We start from the raw sequence: 18,148 nt of genomic DNA on the forward strand, positions 1-18,148 counted from the left end.
CGATTGCATTCCCTAACTAGTGACAAGAAGAAACCCTAAGCTGAACTACACAATTAAACTAACGGTGGGGACTTCAAAAACGTGTTTTCTTATAAGAAGTCAAGACCGTGTAAATAGGGTGTTGAACTTAGAATGTTGTTGCTGTATTAAATATGCAGCACCTGCTGCAATCGGTTTCACAAGTGGGTAAGAAGCAAAACAAACGGTCAAGATTGAAATTTCAACTATGAACAGCACTGAACTGTACATTTAATGTGCAGTACTGAAGTATAACTTTTAAATAGAAGTGGTGAAATAATAACAGAACAGACAAAACTCTCTGGTTTGTAATGTCTTGCTCAGAAAGAGGAAGGAAGACTTTGAGACAGAGGAAAACGATCCTTGAATTATCATTTCATTCAAAGCTTTTGAGGACCGGCATAGAAACGGATGGAAAAAGGAAACGTGAAAGAGTTTTCCTTTACTGTGAATTTTCCATTTTGGAAAACCATTACCCAAAATTCATAGAAAGAGACTGGGTCACGGAACAGGGGAAGATAGAAAAAGTGGAGTTCTTATATGTTTTTTCCTTTTTTTTTTTTTTTTTTGGTTGGAGTTCTTATATGTTGCAGCAAGAAATTTTCTTAGAATGACTTTGCAGATAATAATATAAACAAATAGACGTTTTAAAACTCTTTTTGGGTTTTGTCGGGCTCTAATGAAAATGCCCATTTGACACGGCTGAATTATTGAAACCAGTTCACCGCGGAATGACCATTAAGGATCGTATGTATAAGAACCACATGAGTCACATGACATGTAGCACATGAACATGCTCAACACTTGAGTCTCTTGAACTGAATTAGGTTCCTTCATCAAAAGTTTAACTTCAGCCATCCTAAGTTGGAAAGATTATTAATTAATTCTCAAAGAGCCGCTACTAAGGCTCTTTTTGGTGATCAATTCTCATTCTCTATTACGCCTATTTAAAATAAATAAGTACAAGAATTCATTATTAAGTCAATGAAAATGGTTTGGTGAATTCTCTCGAAAATAAATTATGAAATGAAAAATAAGTTTGGTGTTAAGATAAAAAATTGTAAAAAGATAGAAAAAGAAAAAGAAGGAAAAGAGTTATAAAAGAAGTGTATTGAAAACTAAAACAAGAAACTACACAAATGAAAATAATGAAATTCTCATATAATCCATAATGGACAAAAAGTTCATTAGTAGGTTAATTAAAAAAAATAAAATTAAAAATAGATGCCAAACAATTTAAAATAATGGGAATTTTCAATCTTTTGACCTCATTCTACTTCAACTATTTGAACTTTCTACTTCAACTATTTGAACTTTGAATGCACCAGAGTCAAAAATATTAACTGTGTTCAAAGAAAAGCTAAAGAACAAGGTGTTTGGCCAAACTTTCCAATAATCTAATGCTTCAGGCCTGCGCTGGAGGATCAGGCTACTGTTGAAGAGCCGGTGGGTTATCTCTCTTAGCCATCGCAAGGGGTTGGGGTATCACAAGTACATTATGGACCTCTTAGCCACTATCAAGATGAAGTCTGCTAAGCCATCTCTACCCCTATGACCACTGTGGCACTTTTGGCAACTTCTAGTTCACCTCGGATGGTACTTTATATAGGCAAACAGTTGGTGCTCTTTAGTATCTTGTCATTACGCAGCTTGACTTCAGTGCTATGAAGGGTCAAGATCAAGATTTCGGCTGTTTGTTTCACAAAAGTGTGATAATACACTTTTTGGAAATGGACGATCGAGATCCAAATCTTGACTATTCGCTGCATTGCGCAGCACCCAAGCAATTTTAGTCATTACAAGACCAAATCTCTCTTATGTTGTTGGGCATGTCATGCAATTTATGCATGCTCCAAATGACACTCATTGGTCTCTAGTGAAACACATTTTATGTTATCTTAGTGGCTTTTCTAACCAATTTTTTCTTCGGGCTAACTCTTCTATGCGACCCCATGCTTATTCCAAGAAAAATCGAGATTAGTCCCCTGCTCAAGCAAGCCAGTACAATCCAAATTATTGGAGGTCTATCAGTTGTTTCTGTTATGAATTTCTTGGAAAAACTCACGACATGGAGTTCAGGAAATGGAGAAGTGAATCTCCCTTTCGTATCATATTGCAAGACATGCTCGTTCTCAATTGGATCACACTCCAGTTATGGATAATTTACAACATAAAAGAGTATTTCTTGAGCAATCAGTGCCTTTCCTTCAGTGTAATAAACTGATGAGAGGGTACCTCTGTGTTCGTAAGAAAAGCAATACTAATGGCATGACTACAATAATGTGTTAATGTGATGCTCAAGTTTTATCTGTTGTCCATAGTTGTCTTGGAGTTAGTTGACAGCAAAAGGTTAATGTTGTTTTGCTACGGATCATTCGTAGACAATATGCCAAAAGGAAATGTATTGAAACTTCCCTATTTGGCCTTGCTTATGACTTGCATAAATTGCTTGAAGTTGTCTTAAAGTGTTTATTGTCTTAAAGTTATTCTCGAATAATTTTTACTATTTATGATATTTAACTTTTATAAATGCGTCTTTGCAGTGAGTTGTCAAAGTTGGTTGGAGATGGATGATAATCACGATACTTTCCACACCTCGAATTGGTATGGAATTTGGGTTATATGAAGAAGCTTATAATTTTTATAACAACTATGGGTGTATTCATAGCTTTAGTATGAAGAGACAATATTTGCATAGAAACACAGCAGATAGGTGTTATGCTTGTAGCAAAGAAGAACATCAAAGAGAAAAATAAGTAGATGTAAAGCTAAAGCGTTCAGAGACTAGAATTGGTTGTCGAGCTAAGATGACTATAGTAAGAGTGAAAGATGGGCAATTTGTAGATGATAAATTTTTGTAGAACACAACCATGATCTTCAGAAAGAAGTTGTACATTTAATGTGATCACAGCGTGCAATAACTAGTAGCCAAGTTACTTAAATAAAACTGGCTAAGAGAACTGGAATGGGGACGAGGTTCGCATTTGATTTGTTAGGTTTGCAAGCAAGGGACAATGAAAACTTTGGCTTCACAAATAAAAATCTTCAAAATTATCTGAATACCAAACGCCAACGTGATTTGGCATATGGTGATGTTGGGAGTTTGATGTTTTATTTTAACAAACAATGGAACTTAAACCATGTTTTTGTGTATTGTGTACAGATGGACAATGAAACTAAGTTGACAAATATATTTTGGACTGACTTAAAGATGCAATGTGATTATCAACTATTTGATGATGTAGTTATTTTTTATACTATTTTCTACACAAATAAGGAAAATAGTCTGTTGGCTATGTTTTGGGGTTTAACCATCATAAGATTGCAGTTATCTTTGGAGGGGTTTTGCTTTATGATGAGACAGTAGAATCATTTAAATGGTTATTTGAAACGTTCTTTAGAATTAACGTTTACAAGAAGCTAAAAACAATTTTTACTGATCAGAATGTTGCAATGGCAAGGGCAATAACTAAAGTTTCAGCTGATATACACCATGCATTGTGCACTTGGCATCTTTTGCAAAATGCAAAAAAAATCATGGATATTTGATGCATGAAGGATCGTAATTCTCCAAAATTTTGCAAGAATGCATCTGGGGTTATACAGAAGTTGAGGGATTATGTACTGAAGAGAAAAATGGGCTCACTGTTATATGAAAATTTGTTTCACAATAGGTGTGAGGAGCACACAAATTGCTGAAAGTGTGAATGTTGATTTCAAAGAATGTCCAGGATATAAACTTGATCTTATAAGGTTTATGACACATTTTCAGGATGTTGTGGATGCCAAATGTGCTAATGAATTGAAAAAAGAATTGATGAATGAAATGAGTTTTCTTGGGAGTTCGCATGCAAGGATACCGTTGGTGAAACAAGCTTGGTCCACTTAAGCAAGATTCCGGTATCGAAACCTTGTGGATGAAAAAAATCCCCCCTGGGAGATTCACCCAACAGCCAGGTGTGCGACTCGGGTCGAACACCGGATTAGTCAGGGCAAAGCCTTGGAAACCGGGGTTGGCAACCAAAAAAAAAAAAAAAAAAGTGGTTATCACCAAATTCGCATCCAACAGAGTGATGAATGGAAAATCACTTCCAAGACACAAGAAGGACTTTATGAATGGCTTGTGATGCCATTTGGATTATCCTATGCACCAAGTACTTTTATGAGATTTGTTGGGAAATGTCATGTTAACATTGCCACATCAACCTCCATTAATTTTGATAATAATAAACACAAATTACTAATGTTTGCATTAAGTTGTAATTGTCCAACTCATTACTAAAACAAGTGGATCAAATCCGATTCATTGGACCAAACTCACCGGATGCTCAAGCTCAAGTCAAGACCAAGTAATCTTGGACAAGGAATCAAGGTCAAGATGAGTGTCAAGATCAAAGTACAAGAAAATGTGAAAATCAAGTCAAGTTCAAGACTTAGATGAATTCGGGACTTAGGACACATCCACATGCACTCATATATAATCGCATTAAACTATATGCATATCATGTCACTAGACTGACCTAAAACATATTAGGCGAGTGTATGAGGCCTAGGGTTGGCCAGAAATACCAAAAACCAAATCAAATCCCCTGTCGCACTTACTTGTGCACTTTGTGCTGCAGACGGACGTCCGTCTGGTCACAAAGAGCTAGACGGAATTTCTGTCTACTCTTGACTTAGCCCAACGGCTATTTTTAACTGCTAAACTTTTTAGACGAATCTCCATCTAATCTAGACAAACGTCAATCTGGACTAAAATATCACATATATTTCTATCCATTGGGAGGTTGGGCCAAGCAATTGAATAACATTTTTATAATCCCAACCACCCCCATTTGAGAATCTCTACCTTGCCTATTGAGCATTTACTATCTCACAATTCTCAAAGCTCTCAAATTGGTGAACAAGCCTTGATCATTTGCCTTCAAATTTCACTCAACTTTGAAAGACATTCCAAAGTTGTCAAACAAGCTCATTGGAATAAATCTTGGAGTGATTGAAGGTCATTGAGACTACATTAGTGGTGCATCTTTTCCATTGAGCATTCATATCATTGCATCACACTCGCACAAGGGGGTAAAGTATCACACCCCTTGTTAGGTAATATCTTTCAATTCTTAAAATTGTATTGATTGTTCAATTCTAGTCTAAGTTGATTAGAATTTGTAGAGTGTGCTCTTTCCCTACTTAGAACAAAATTTGTAAAAGGTACTCTAGGATAGAAATAGAGTCATTGTTCATCAGTGTTCTAGGAATCTTGTAGTTGTAATCTTCTAAATTCCCTGAATTACAGTGTTTGAATTTACATGAAAAAGAGTTAGATTACATAAAATATTGACCAGGGTTTTGTAAGAAAATGTAATCTATATCAAACTCTTCTTTTGACTGGTTAGAGTCCTTGTGAGTACCAATTGTAGTGACCTTCTTGAGTATAGTGGCTAGTATTTGATCAACTGTGAAACTATTAGAAACAACCATAACTGCATCAATTTGAGATGGAGGGGTGGCTAAGGTTTTGGTTGATTTTCCAGAAATATCCCTAATAAACGGCAGTAACAAATCAATTTTGAGAATAATCTCTGTCGAAGAGATTGAAGAAGAGGAGGAAAACCGAGCTACAAGGCCGGAAGACGCAGACACCATTGAAATGAAAGAGAAACAGCTTGTAGAAAATTCAAGAACCAGATAAAAACAAGAAAACCCGACAGAACAGGATCAGAGACTTGTAATAGGAAAAGGACAAGCTGATACCATGCGGAAAATGTATTTCTTTAATATAAATTAAATGTCATAAAGAACCAGTATATATAGTGAGGCAAACACACAGCTGGCAATACAAAGATTACCAGAATATTCTACTGCCTAACATGCTGGAGCTTCAGGCTGCTATTGATAAATGGTCACATACACAACGTAGACTAAGACATGCTTCAAGGGTTTGTTTTTGTAAAGCATATTCAACCTTATGTCGGCTGTGTTGATCAAGTATAAAGTCCTCTAATTGATCTGTACTGGGTCGACTACCATTTGATCGTTTTGTGTCGTTAACCCCTTGAGGTTGACTTTTGAAGCTTCCGTTCTCTTCTGGCTTTGTTGGTTCAATCTCTTCTTCTCTTCTTGTGAGGAGAAAGGATTTTATATACCATGTTTACTAGAAATGAAAATAATTTAATGGGTCTAAATTAGAAAGACGTGGGTGATGATATCGAAGTCATCTAAGAACAAGGAATTAGTCCTTAAAGAGTTAACGGGATGGTCTGGTTGCAAAGTCTAGGTTACAGGAAATTGGGATTACATCAACACCTTTACAGAACTTAATATTATAAGATTTTCAGTTCCAAGGATCCAATCAATCCTAGCTCTTAACTTCTTCCTTCTTCATTCCCTAGATCTGCCCCTGGATCTCTTCTCTCACAGATATCTCTCTCTGTGTGGCTCCAGCCCTGCCTTCATGTCTCAACAAGTACTTCTCTTAGGCCTCCGTCCTTGTCTCTGCTCTCTCCTTCTTTTCCTACTGCTGGTCATGAACAAGGCCGATGGAGTTTCCCTGATGAACTCATCCTCCAGTAGTTGCAATTCTGAGTTTGACTGTGGCAACGGCATTATCATCAGATACCCATTCTGGAGGGTTAACAAGATGACTTCCTCCGCCTTCTGCGGTTACCCTGGCTTTGGTATCTCCTGCTTCGAGGCCGGTAGACCACCCATACTTCGACTCCCCGCTGATTCCTTCTACGTAAGGAGCATCAACTATTCTTCCCACACGTTCACCCTCGTTGACGCGGATTTATTTGATGTTCATGCATCGTGTCCAACGCCAACTTACAATATTTCTCTCTCCTACTTACCCAACGTAAGCTACACCTCTTGGGATCGTAACCTCACTTTGTTTTTCAACTGCAACTCCTACCCTATGTATGACGGACACGCCAATTTCTCTCCCATCTCGTGTTTCTCCACGAAGCCGAACATGTCGTTTGCTTTGACGGAGGAAGAGTTCCTGAAACTCCAGCAAGGGTCAGATTGGAATTGGGATCTCCATTGTGAGTACAGTTTGGTGTTGCCGTTGAGTTGGTCGGCTTATAACACGGACCTGAGCGTTGGTTATGCTAGGGTTATACAATCTGGCTTCGAATTGAAATGGGGAAGAGCCAGAAACTGTGCTGACTGCGAGGATTCCGGCGGACGTTGCGGCCATAATGACATTCCTGTCGAGAAGGAGTTCCTCTGTTTTTGCTCCGATGGAGTTCGCGAGGGTTCTTCCACCACTTGCCACACCATCCCTGGTGGATTCACATCCTCTATAATTCCTTTCCCTACAATTCCCTGCAAATCCCTCATTGGATTGTGCCATGTGGCATTTAAGTAATCCAATGGTTATCCAATTTAAACTAAATTTGAATTTTATTTAAACCACCCATAAATTTGAAATTTATTTAAACTCTTGTTTGTTGGATAACCATTGGATTACTTAAATGCCACATGGCACAATCCAATGAGGGAATTACAAGGAATTGTAGGGAAAGAAATTACAGAGGATTTGGATCCGTCACTGGTACGTTTTAGAAGTTTTGATAAATTGCAATGCTACGCCAGTACACACCCCCCTGTCCGTTATATTATATTATAATTTTAGTCAACCTCAACACCCCACTAGAGTTTCTCTAACTCAAAAGTATTTAGTCTTTCCATTATAGGCTTATAGCATTAATCTTTCCATTTAGTGATATGTTTGTAGCTCACTCTTTGTAAGTAAACCATGAAAATAATAAAGGCTTAAACAGGTCTCAACTCTCTTTTGTTTAATTATACTCTGATCGATTTTGGGAGAGAAGTGTGAACTAAAAATTACTTGTTTCATGATCTTTTAATAGGCCACCATCTACATTTGGGATTGAAGCTGCTTATAATAGGTAAATTCTTGTTCTGTATTTTTAAACGATGAAATTAACTGTTGTACTTGTTATCATTTCTTTAAGATGCGATTAAGTTTGTCATATTTTCCCCACAGCTCTTATTGATAATCTCTTTTAATTCTCCTCAGCCTTTAGTTCTCTTGCCGGTGGAATTATTATGGGATGTGGAGCGTTCTTCATCTGCAAGAGATGTCGCTGTCGCAGTGGAGGCTTCTTCAATGCATCCAAAGGCAGAACCGTATCTTCTCCTTCTTCGACGCCCATCTCTGGAAAGATGACATCCAACCCAACGTTGACTGACCTTGAAAATGGAAGCGCCAACTTCAAGTTTGGAGTCCAGTTATTCACTTACGAGGAGCTTGAAGAAGCTACTAACAACTTCAATTTCGATAAAGAACTGGGCTGTGGTGGCTTTGGCACCGTGTACCATGGTAAACAATGAGAAAGATCCTGCGTTCTCCTTACTTGGTTATCATTACCACCCCAACACACCATAGTTATATTTATATAGGGAATCATGTATTCTGCTTGACGAAACCTGCTCCAATTTTATTTACCAGGCAAGCTTCGAGATGCACGTGAGGTAGCAATCAAACGCCTTAATGAAAACAACTACAAGCGTGTCGAGCAGTTCAAGAATGAAGTCCGCATTCTTACCCATTTACGCCATCATAACCTTGTCACACTCTATGGTTGCACTTCACGACACTGCCGAGAACTCCTCCTTGTTTATGAATTCATTCCTAATGGAACTGTGGCTGATCATCTGCATGGTGATAGAAAAATAGAGAGTGGATCTCTCAATTGGCCTACAAGGATGACCATTGCCATAGAGACTGCAATTGCACTATCCTATCTCCATGCGTCTGATATTATACACCGTGATGTGAAAACCAACAACATTCTCCTAGACAACAAGTTCAGGGTAAAAGTTGCAGATTTTGGGCTTTCCCGTCTCTTCCCCACAGATGTCACTCATGTCTCCACTGCGCCACAAGGGACTCCTGGGTATGTTGACCCCGAGTATCAGCAATGCTACCAGCTTACAGAAAAGAGTGATGTATATAGCTTTGGGGTGGTTTTGGTTGAGCTCATATCATCAAAACCTGCTGTAGATATCACTAGGCACCGGCATGAGATTAATTTGTCGAACTTGGCAATTAACAAAATCCAAAGTCAAGCTTTACACGAGTTGGTGGATCCCTGTCTTGGATTTGACTCAGATTATATAATAAAAAGGATGATGACAGCAGTGGCCGAGTTGGCATTTCGTTGCCTGCAACTTGAGAAGGAGATGAGACCTACCATGGATGAGGTGTTGGAGTATTTGAAGCAAATTGAGAAGGAAGATTACAGCGTGAAGCCAGAGGTAGCTCAGGAAGCAGACACTACAGGGCTGTTGTAGAATCCTATCCCACCAGTTTCACCTGATTCTGCAACTAGCGAGTGGGTTAGCCACATCCACCCTTATTACTAGTGCTTAAGTTTCCCCTTCTGGTTCATGCATCCAAGATACACTGGAGGTTAAGTTCAACTTTCACAATCAGATGCAAAATAAGTCGATAGCATTTGTGATTTCAACTTCTTTTCATCTCCTTGTGTGTTTTTGTGCAATAGTCAGGGTGTTAGAGAGTTGACTCAGCGAGTGACTCAGTAGCATATATTTCTACACTACTATCTCATTGTAACGTCACTGAAGCATTGAGCATTGAGGGCTTTGTAAATAGTTAAAATGAGTATTGTCATGCGTATAATTTCAACCATGACCCTCGTGTCTATCATTTTAACGAATATGTTAGCGCACAAATTGAAGCAAAACACAACATGACCACAAAGGCATAGTATAAGAGAAAAATATATTTTATCACAAAGCATTCCGCGACAGCAGGTGTTAACACACGGAATATTAAGATTAGATATATATTGTGTAGCTGATTTATACAATAGCCCCTATAGCTCAGTGGTAGAGCGTCAGTCTTGTAAACTGAAGGTCTGTAGTTCGATCCTGCATGGGGGCATTCTTTTATTTTTTTTTCCTCATATAATTCACTTTTATGGGACTAATTGTCATCTCACTTTCTTATGATAAATGACAAGAAGAAACGAAATCTAACGTGCCAAACATGGAAGAACCAACTAGCTTTCTTTTCGCAATGTAGACTTTCAAGTTCGACCTATGCAAGCATTAGCCCTGTGAACTATCAGTGCAAGTACCAGCCTCGTTAGCATAATGGGAGACCTAGTATAGTATACAAAAGCCAATAGTAATCTCATGCCCAAGCTAAAGAACACATAGCTCCACTGTGAGAAATAGCCCCTATAGCTCAGTGGTAGAGCGTCAGTCTTGTAAACTGAAGGTCTGTAGTTCGATCCTGCATGGGGGCATTCTTTTATTTTTTTTTCCTCATATAATTCACTTTTATGCAAGCATTAGCCCTGTGAACTATCAATGCAAGTACCAGCCTCGTTAGCATAATGGGAGACCTAGTATAGTATACAAAAGCCAATAGTAATCTCATGCCCAAGCTAAAGAACACATAGCTCCCACTGTGAGAAATAGCCCCTATAGCTCAGTGGTATGGTAGAGCGTCAGTCTTGTAAACTGAAGGTCTGTAGTTCGATCCTGCATGGGGGCATTCTTTTATTTTTTTTTCCTCATATAATTCACTTTTATGCAAGCATTAGCCCTGTGAACTATCAGTGCAAGTACCAGCCTCGTTAGCATAATGGGAGACCTAGTATAGTATACAAAAGCCAATAGTAATCTCATGCCCAAGCTAAAGAACACATAGCTCCCACTGTGTGAAATAGCCCCTATAGCTCAGTGGTAGAGCGTCAGTCTTGTAAACTGAAGGTCTGTAGTTCGATCCTGCATGGGGGCATTCTTTTATTTTTTTTTCCTCATATAATTCACTTTTATGCAAGCATTAGCCCTGTGAACTATCAGTGCAAGTACCAGCCTTTAGCATAGTGGGAGACCTAGTATAGTATACAAATGCCAATAGTAATCTCATGCCCAAGCTAAAGAGCACATAGCTCCCACTGTGAGAAATAGCCCCTATAGCTCAGTGGTAGAGCGTCAGTCTTGTAAACTGAAGGTCTGTAGTTCGATCCTGCATGGGGGCATTCTTTTATTTTTTTTTTCCTCATATAATTCACTTTTATGCAAGCATTAGCCCTGTGAACTATCAGTGCAAGTACCAGCCTTGTTAGCATAGTGGGAGACCTAGTATAGTATACAAAAGCCAATAGTAATCTCATGTCCAAGCTAAAGAGCACATAGCTCCCACTGTTAGAAATAGCCCCTATAGCTCAGTGGTAGAGCGTTAGTCTTGTAAACTGAAGGTCTGTAGTTCGATCCTGCATGGGGGCATTCTTTTATTTTTTTTTCCTCATATAATTCACTTTTATGGGACTAATTGCCATCTCACATTCTTATGATGAATGACAAGAAGAAACGAAATCTAACATGCCAAACATGGAAGAACCAACTAGCTTTCTTTTTCGCAATGTGGACTTTCAAGTTCAACCTATGCAAGCATTAGCCCTGTGAACTATCAGTGCAAGTACTAGCCTCGTCAGCACAGTGGGAGACCTATTATAGTATAAAAAAGCCAGTAGTAATCTCATGCCCAAGCTAAAGAGCACATAACTCCCATTGTGAGAAATAGTCCCTATAGCTCAGTGGTAGAGCGTCCTTCTTGTAAACTGAAGGTCTGTAGTTCGATCCTGCATGAGGGCATTCTTTTATCTTTTTCTCATATAATTCACTTTTATGGGACTAATTGCCATCTCACATTCTTATGATGAATAACAAGAAGAAATGAAATCTAACGTTGCCAAACATGGAAGAACCAACTAGCTTTCTTTTTCTTTTCCTCTCTTCTTTCTTTTCTTTTCTTTTCTTTTCTTTCTTTTCTTTTCTTTTCTTTTTTTTTTTTTTTTTTTTTTTTTTTTTTTTTGTGAAAAATAGGGGATGTAGCATTGGCAATCTTGCCCTCGCGACGCAATGTGGAGTTTCAAGTTCAACTTATGCAAGCATTAGCCCTGTGAACTATCAGTGTAAGTACTAGCCTCGTCAGTACAGTCCCACCAGAGACCTAGTATAGTCTACAAAAGCTAGTAGTAATCTCATGCCCAGGCTAAAGAGCACATAACTCCCACTGTGAGAAACGAAGGAATAGAGAAGATTCAAACCTAAGACATGAGGCTACCAAATCCTTTGGAAGTGACCTTGGGACCACTGACCATTACTGTCACACCCCGCCCGCCGGGCCCGGTTATCCGCCCGACAACCCGTGGGTGCGAACCGTCACAGGATCCATGGTTTTAGTCTATCAATAATAATAAATACAAATACATGAATCAAGAGCAAGAATAGTACAATAATTAATAAAAAGGTTACAGGAGTCCAAATACTCCAATAAATATCCAAGAAATAATCAAAGGAAAGAATCAATAATCAAATGTAATATCGAGTTCAGCGGAAGCAAAAAGAATAATTAAATAATCTTCATCTTCAGGAGGCTTCATGCTCTGCAAGTTCATGTATCACTGTCTGTGCCACATCAGCTTCAAACGAGAAGGCTCTTTCATACGAATCATCTCCAACTTTCAACGTTGTGCAACATATGTACAGTTTATATAATACATACATTGAAAGGAATGAGTTCCAACGAACTCAGTATGGAACAAACAATTCTCATATATATGTCAATACAATCCACGAATGCACATATGAAATGATATGGATGATATGCAGAAATATGAATGCTACTAAGATCTAACTATGCAAGTCTCTAATGGCTGACATGCTTTAAGATATACACCAGCCCTCCTTTGGGTAAGTCTCATCACTCTGATCCGGCAAGGACTGGTTACCTCTGTAGGGATCCTGGGCAAAGGGGTAAGTCCACACCTGGCTCTCAAAACCGTGGCTAGGGGTTAAGTCAACACTCTCTCACCACAACCATTGGCAATGAGTACTGGCGCATGTCGGGGTTTCTAAACCAATGCAAGGTCATAATGGTAACATACTATATGGAGTCCAGATACTTCCCCTATGGCACCGACCAACTCGGTTCAGTATCCTTCGCAACCTAGGAGTAAGAATCCTCACGGACTGGCTACCTCTGTTGGACTCCACTCCTTAACCCTATGGTCATCCACATATTATTGGGGCGGATGCTCTCATGACTCCTCACGACACCCGGTCCGTTCCTTGGACGTCCATGAGCCCAACCCTAACATATGCAACCCTACCATTACATGACCAATAGTGGACCACTGAGTCTCCGCACGGACTGGTTACCGCTGTTGGATGAAACATAGTCACGTCACCATTGTCACGGGTCACCCAGCTTCAATTCCCCTGCCGAAAGGGTAATAGCATGTGGGGTACCTAGCCATGCAATTCTAGACTCCCTAAATATGTCATCCAGTAATCATGATAGTGCTGGAGACATCAGCAAGCATGTGTCCCATTCCATAGCCTTCTGATATCCCAAGCTAAGATATCCCAAAGGAATACCCCTTCCATCACAACTACACTACAATCACTCTTTATCATACCATGGACAGTTGTGCAATATCATAAAAGATGAAGTACATCAAAGAACACCACTAACAACAAGTATACAATAAGATTCACATGCTTTATACAATTACAGCAAGTTACATGATCAAAGAATAATAAATAGAACAGCTGAATCATCATGTATATGTAATTGCATATAAATAAGAATGCATGTCCTTACCTGTAATTATGTAAAACTCCTCTAACTTGAATTCCAGAAACTATTATAAGACTTTTACTTGAAACAGAGAACACCTAGGCATAGGGTTACAAGAATATAAAAGAGTCAAGAGTCAAAACAAATCCAAAATCAAACTTACACAGACACTGGAAACCGGCCGGTCGCTTGAGCCGGTCGCTTAGGTCGAGCGACCGCCACTAGTGACCGCCCCAAAAACAGAGAGTTTCAAATCCGAAACTCAGGCTTCTGATCATCCGTTTTCAATCCGGATTTCGAGTGATCATGGCCAAAGTCTCGAATCTAACACTCCAAGAGACACTAGGTGAAAAGAAACCTAACAATTATCATAAATGGATTACCCAGAAACTCTCCCCTTGACTGGATCTATCAATTAACAAATGCACGGATTCGTTTCTGGAAAGGATCTCATCAAGAACATTGGAAAGGGAGTACAACAAATCAAATGGGTAACCACTAACAAAAAGGAGATGGGTTCATATCAATTAGAGGTTAAAAAGAAGAGAATTGCAGATGGAGATTCATTACCTTAATCAGAATCACCAAGAATAGAAGAGAAAAGGTTTCATATCATTTACAGCACTTCAGACCTGAATCCCGCACGATTCCACTGCCGCCTAATCGCCCAAAATAGCAATCCCGAACATAATAATGCGTTAATAGGGCGAGGGATGCTATTTATAACGAACATGGGGCAAAATAAGGCAAAACCTCGAAAACAGAACTGGGCGGTCGCTTCAGGCAGTCGCTTGGTTCAATCGACTGCCACTAGCAACCGCCCCCATGTATATTGCTATACAAGGGTGCTTTGCTCATGGGGTTGAAGACCAAGTACAACCTAACCCAAATGAAGACATGGGGGAGATCATAGTCCGAAAAATCAATCTCAATAGGTCAATAATAAAGGGGTTAGGGTTTCATCATAACATATGGCTGATGAAAAGGTTATGATCACGAAAAGAGAGGGAAAGATTGTTATCAAGAAATCATAGGAAATCTAGTTTATGTTAACAGAAAATTACCCATGAGGTTTCCCGCACATGGAAGGTTACAAGAGGCTTCCAGAAAGATCATTCAAGGGTTAGGGTTAAGGTTTCAAGAATCTATTAGCTAGGGTTAAGATCATGATGATGATCATAGATCTCAAAGAATAGAATGAGATCATGGAATAGATGGTTGCAAGGATGCATCATCTTTTTCCTGATCTCAAACAAGAACAAGAATGAAGAAAGAATAATTAGAAATCCTAATTAGGTTAAACATGGATCATGAAGAAAATATAGTGTGATCAAGGATAAAGAATTAGAGAATGATAGGTTACAATTTTAGTAAAGAAAACACATTGATTGGCTGTTAACAAGATCAAACTAAGGGTTCTTGGTTTGATCCAAGAGGTTAGGATTTCACCCTTTTTTGGCTCCCAATGAAAAGGTTGAGAGCACCGGATGAAGGGAAAATAAATTGATATCCAATAAAACAAGAAAATATAGATGATCAAGTTTAGGTTAACACAAATATCACCCAAGGGAAAGAGAAACAACGAATCAAGATTCACCCATGGGAAAGAGAAACAAAGAATGCACAATCTGAAAAAGTGTTGGGAAGTTTCTAACAAATAAAAGAACAATAGGGTTTCATATATGGTTACCTCTCATGAGAGTTGGTTACCTCCCATGAGAGTTACCCATAATTAATCCTCACAAAAACAATCCAAGATAGATAAAGGAACATCTCATTAGTATTTCAAAATAAAGAATGGAATTAGGAAGGGTCTACCAATGAGAGAAAATAAGGTTCTCAATTAAAGTGAAGGGAAAGAAATTCAAATCATACAATTAGGGATTACTAACAAGAATCCGTGTATCCCACGAAAAGACTAGGGAGGATAAAGATTCACCCTTAGGACAAAGAATTTACAATCAAGAAATGTTTTGGGGAGAGTCCAAAGAATTAATAGAAAATAAAAGGGTTGCCAATTGGTTACCCTCTCATGAAGGTTACCCAAGAATTTCCCCTCAAAATCTCTCCATTTTTGGTTTCCAAAGGTCCAAGGAAAATTAGGGATCAACCCCTCAATCATGAGGACACAAGGGAAGGTCATGGTAATAATATGAGACCTTCCCCACAATAATAAAGATAGGTAGGAAATTAGGGAAAGTATCATTAAGAGCTTTGGTGGAATCAAATTCAAGGATCATCGCCATATGGCTTCAAGATCATAGAGTGAATTGGGGGATTCACTCTAGGGCTAAAAGAATTAAAGAAGAGGTCATTACAGTAGTGTAATACCCTTCTCATGATCAGAAAATCAGAAGTAGAGAAAAAAGAATGAATTAAAGAATCAGCGAATTGAATACCAACCTTTTAGAAGAGAAACCGCTAAAGAAACCTGAACAGATACTAGAGGATCTTCCTTGACTTCGAAGGAGAGGTTCTAGGGATCTTCCCACGTTCTCCCAAGGCTTAGAAACAGATTGAGAGTGAAACACATGGAGTTCCCCCTTTTAAATAGGACAAAGAGTTCAAGAGTTACTAGGGTTTCACCAAACTGACCAAACTGACCCTGTTGGTTGATTGGTTGCCAAAGAGGAAGTTCAAAGGTCGATCCCACACTATCAAGAGGTTTAGAAACATGGTGGGAATAGTTTACCACGAAATTAAAAGAAATAAAGCTTTTGAAAACCTTCAAAACAGATATTTACCAAAATGCCACTGCCTGGACAGCTTATTCAAAACAAAGGATTTAATGGGCCTAACTTCAATATTTTTGGATGGGCTTCTTTCAATACATCATACTACTTATTTAGTATGGAGGGATGTCTTCAAACTAGGTCCAACTAAGCTTTAGATCCATCAACCAAGTTCTTCTTCACAAATAAATAGTTCAACACCAAATCAAGTAAGGTTTCCATAAGGAAACACCATCATCAATATCCATGGGTTTTGGGTCAAACACCATATCTTCTACTGAGATGGCCCACAAAGACATCTTCCTCATTTTGGGACATTGGATCAACTCTAAGGGAAATGTCTGACATGGCTTCCTAAGATTTTAAAAGATAGTAAAACTGAAATCACGGTCAAACTTCAAAGTCAACATTAAACAAAACCCGACTTCACCCAAAACAGATCGGGTCTTCGGGCTAGATTTGGGCTAGGTGTCACAATTACCTTGGTGGAAACCAACTACCTTATCCATGACTCTATAAAAACCCTTTTTTTTTTTTTTTTTCAAGGAAACTTCACTTCTACCTAATATTAATGCCACTCTGTAATATTAATAGAAATAATTTTATGGGGTAACTCAAGGGGTGGTGCTGAATTTCTTTTTTAATTGAATTTTTAACTACATGAATTGCCTTCGGACTAGGATAGCTTAGATAGTTAGTTTTTGGAGTTTGATGTAGCCGAGAATGATAGCTTGTATTCACATAGTGTGTGGTTTATTTGGGTGAATATGACTATAATATTGGCATTATGGTTGACCAAGGAAGCTATATATAATCCTTAATTAGATACGTAATTGGGTGCAATGAAGGGTGTGATCTAATTGTTGAGACATAATGATAATTAGAAGCTTGTTAAGTTGCTCTAAAGTTGTAAACCAATTAATTATAAGTGGGTAAGACCGACAATTATTCCGAATGAAAAATTAAGTTTAAAACCAAACTCATAGCTAATTAAGGGATTTACTCAAAAAGAAGTAATTGACTAGGGAGGTTTTCTCACTTGTCTCTTCTAAAGACTCTTTCAAGGTAATCATGGCTTTAGTAGCTCATTTTGATATGGATTTACACTAGATGGATATGGAGACTGTCTTTCTGAATGACATCATTGATAAGGAGGTTTATATGGTTCGATTTGAGGGTTTTGCAGTTGATGATTTTGATCATCTTGTGTGTAGACTCGAGAAGTCTGTTTGTGGTCTTAAGCAAGCTTCCAAATAGTGGTACACAAAGTTTTGTAGTGTTCTAATTTCATTCTGTGTTGTTAAAAACCTTGTAGATTAGTATATATACGACAAGGGTAGTGGGATGAATTTAATCTTCCTCATTATCTATGTTGATGACATTTTGCTTGCTAGTAATGACATTAACTTACTGCATAGAGACCAAACAATTGTTATGAGAATGTTGATATGAAAGACATTGGTAAGACATCTTTTGTCCTAGGCTTTAAGAGCCATAGGGATCGTTCACATTATTATTTGATCTTTTTTAGAGGACATACATAGTTTATATTTGAAGAAGTTCAATATGTTGAATTATAAACTTGAGAATGTTCTGATTCTCAAGGGAGATAAATTGATCTTATTATGGTTGCCCTATAAAGAATACTCTAAGAGAGAACGATCGAAAAAAAGATATACTATTTTAAGGCACTTAAAAGGAACAAGTGATTATATGTAGATCAACAGGCATGTTACAGACCGACAACTAG

At 38.3% G+C, this 18,148-nt stretch overlaps 1 protein-coding gene and 6 non-coding genes across 7 annotated transcripts; all 7 read left to right on the forward strand.

Annotated features, from left to right (window-relative positions):
• The first annotated feature begins 6,988 nt into the window (after positions 1 to 6,988).
• LOC149028296 (LEAF RUST 10 DISEASE-RESISTANCE LOCUS RECEPTOR-LIKE PROTEIN KINASE-like 1.3) lies at positions 6,989 to 9,411 on the forward strand. The gene is given in 3 exon segments (XM_089150434.1): positions 6,989 to 7,304; positions 8,063 to 8,365; positions 8,495 to 9,411. Coding segments are annotated over 3 exon segments (1,536 nt in total).
• A 469-nt stretch (positions 9,412 to 9,880) lies between these two features.
• TRNAT-UGU (transfer RNA threonine (anticodon UGU)) lies at positions 9,881 to 9,952 on the forward strand. The gene has a single exon. It is a non-coding gene; the product is annotated as a tRNA-Thr (tRNA).
• A 295-nt stretch (positions 9,953 to 10,247) lies between these two features.
• Positions 10,248 to 10,319, forward strand: TRNAT-UGU (transfer RNA threonine (anticodon UGU)). Its single transcript has one exon. It is a non-coding gene; the product is annotated as a tRNA-Thr (tRNA).
• Positions 10,320 to 10,493: 174 nt separating this feature from the next.
• Positions 10,494 to 10,570, forward strand: TRNAT-UGU (transfer RNA threonine (anticodon UGU)). The gene has a single exon. It is a non-coding gene; the product is annotated as a tRNA-Thr (tRNA).
• A 174-nt stretch (positions 10,571 to 10,744) lies between these two features.
• On the forward strand, positions 10,745 to 10,816 carry TRNAT-UGU (transfer RNA threonine (anticodon UGU)). The gene has a single exon. It is a non-coding gene; the product is annotated as a tRNA-Thr (tRNA).
• Positions 10,817 to 10,988: 172 nt separating this feature from the next.
• On the forward strand, positions 10,989 to 11,060 carry TRNAT-UGU (transfer RNA threonine (anticodon UGU)). The gene has a single exon. It is a non-coding gene; the product is annotated as a tRNA-Thr (tRNA).
• A 175-nt stretch (positions 11,061 to 11,235) lies between these two features.
• TRNAT-UGU (transfer RNA threonine (anticodon UGU)) lies at positions 11,236 to 11,307 on the forward strand. Its single transcript has one exon. It is a non-coding gene; the product is annotated as a tRNA-Thr (tRNA).
• Positions 11,308 to 18,148: the final 6,841 nt, after the last annotated feature.

The sequence above is a fragment of the Hakea prostrata genome, chromosome 1, assembly GCF_041222555.1.
Source record: "Hakea prostrata isolate BN-2017 chromosome 1, UWA_Hpros_2, whole genome shotgun sequence".
NCBI classification, from domain to species: domain Eukaryota; kingdom Viridiplantae; phylum Streptophyta; class Magnoliopsida; order Proteales; family Proteaceae; genus Hakea; species Hakea prostrata.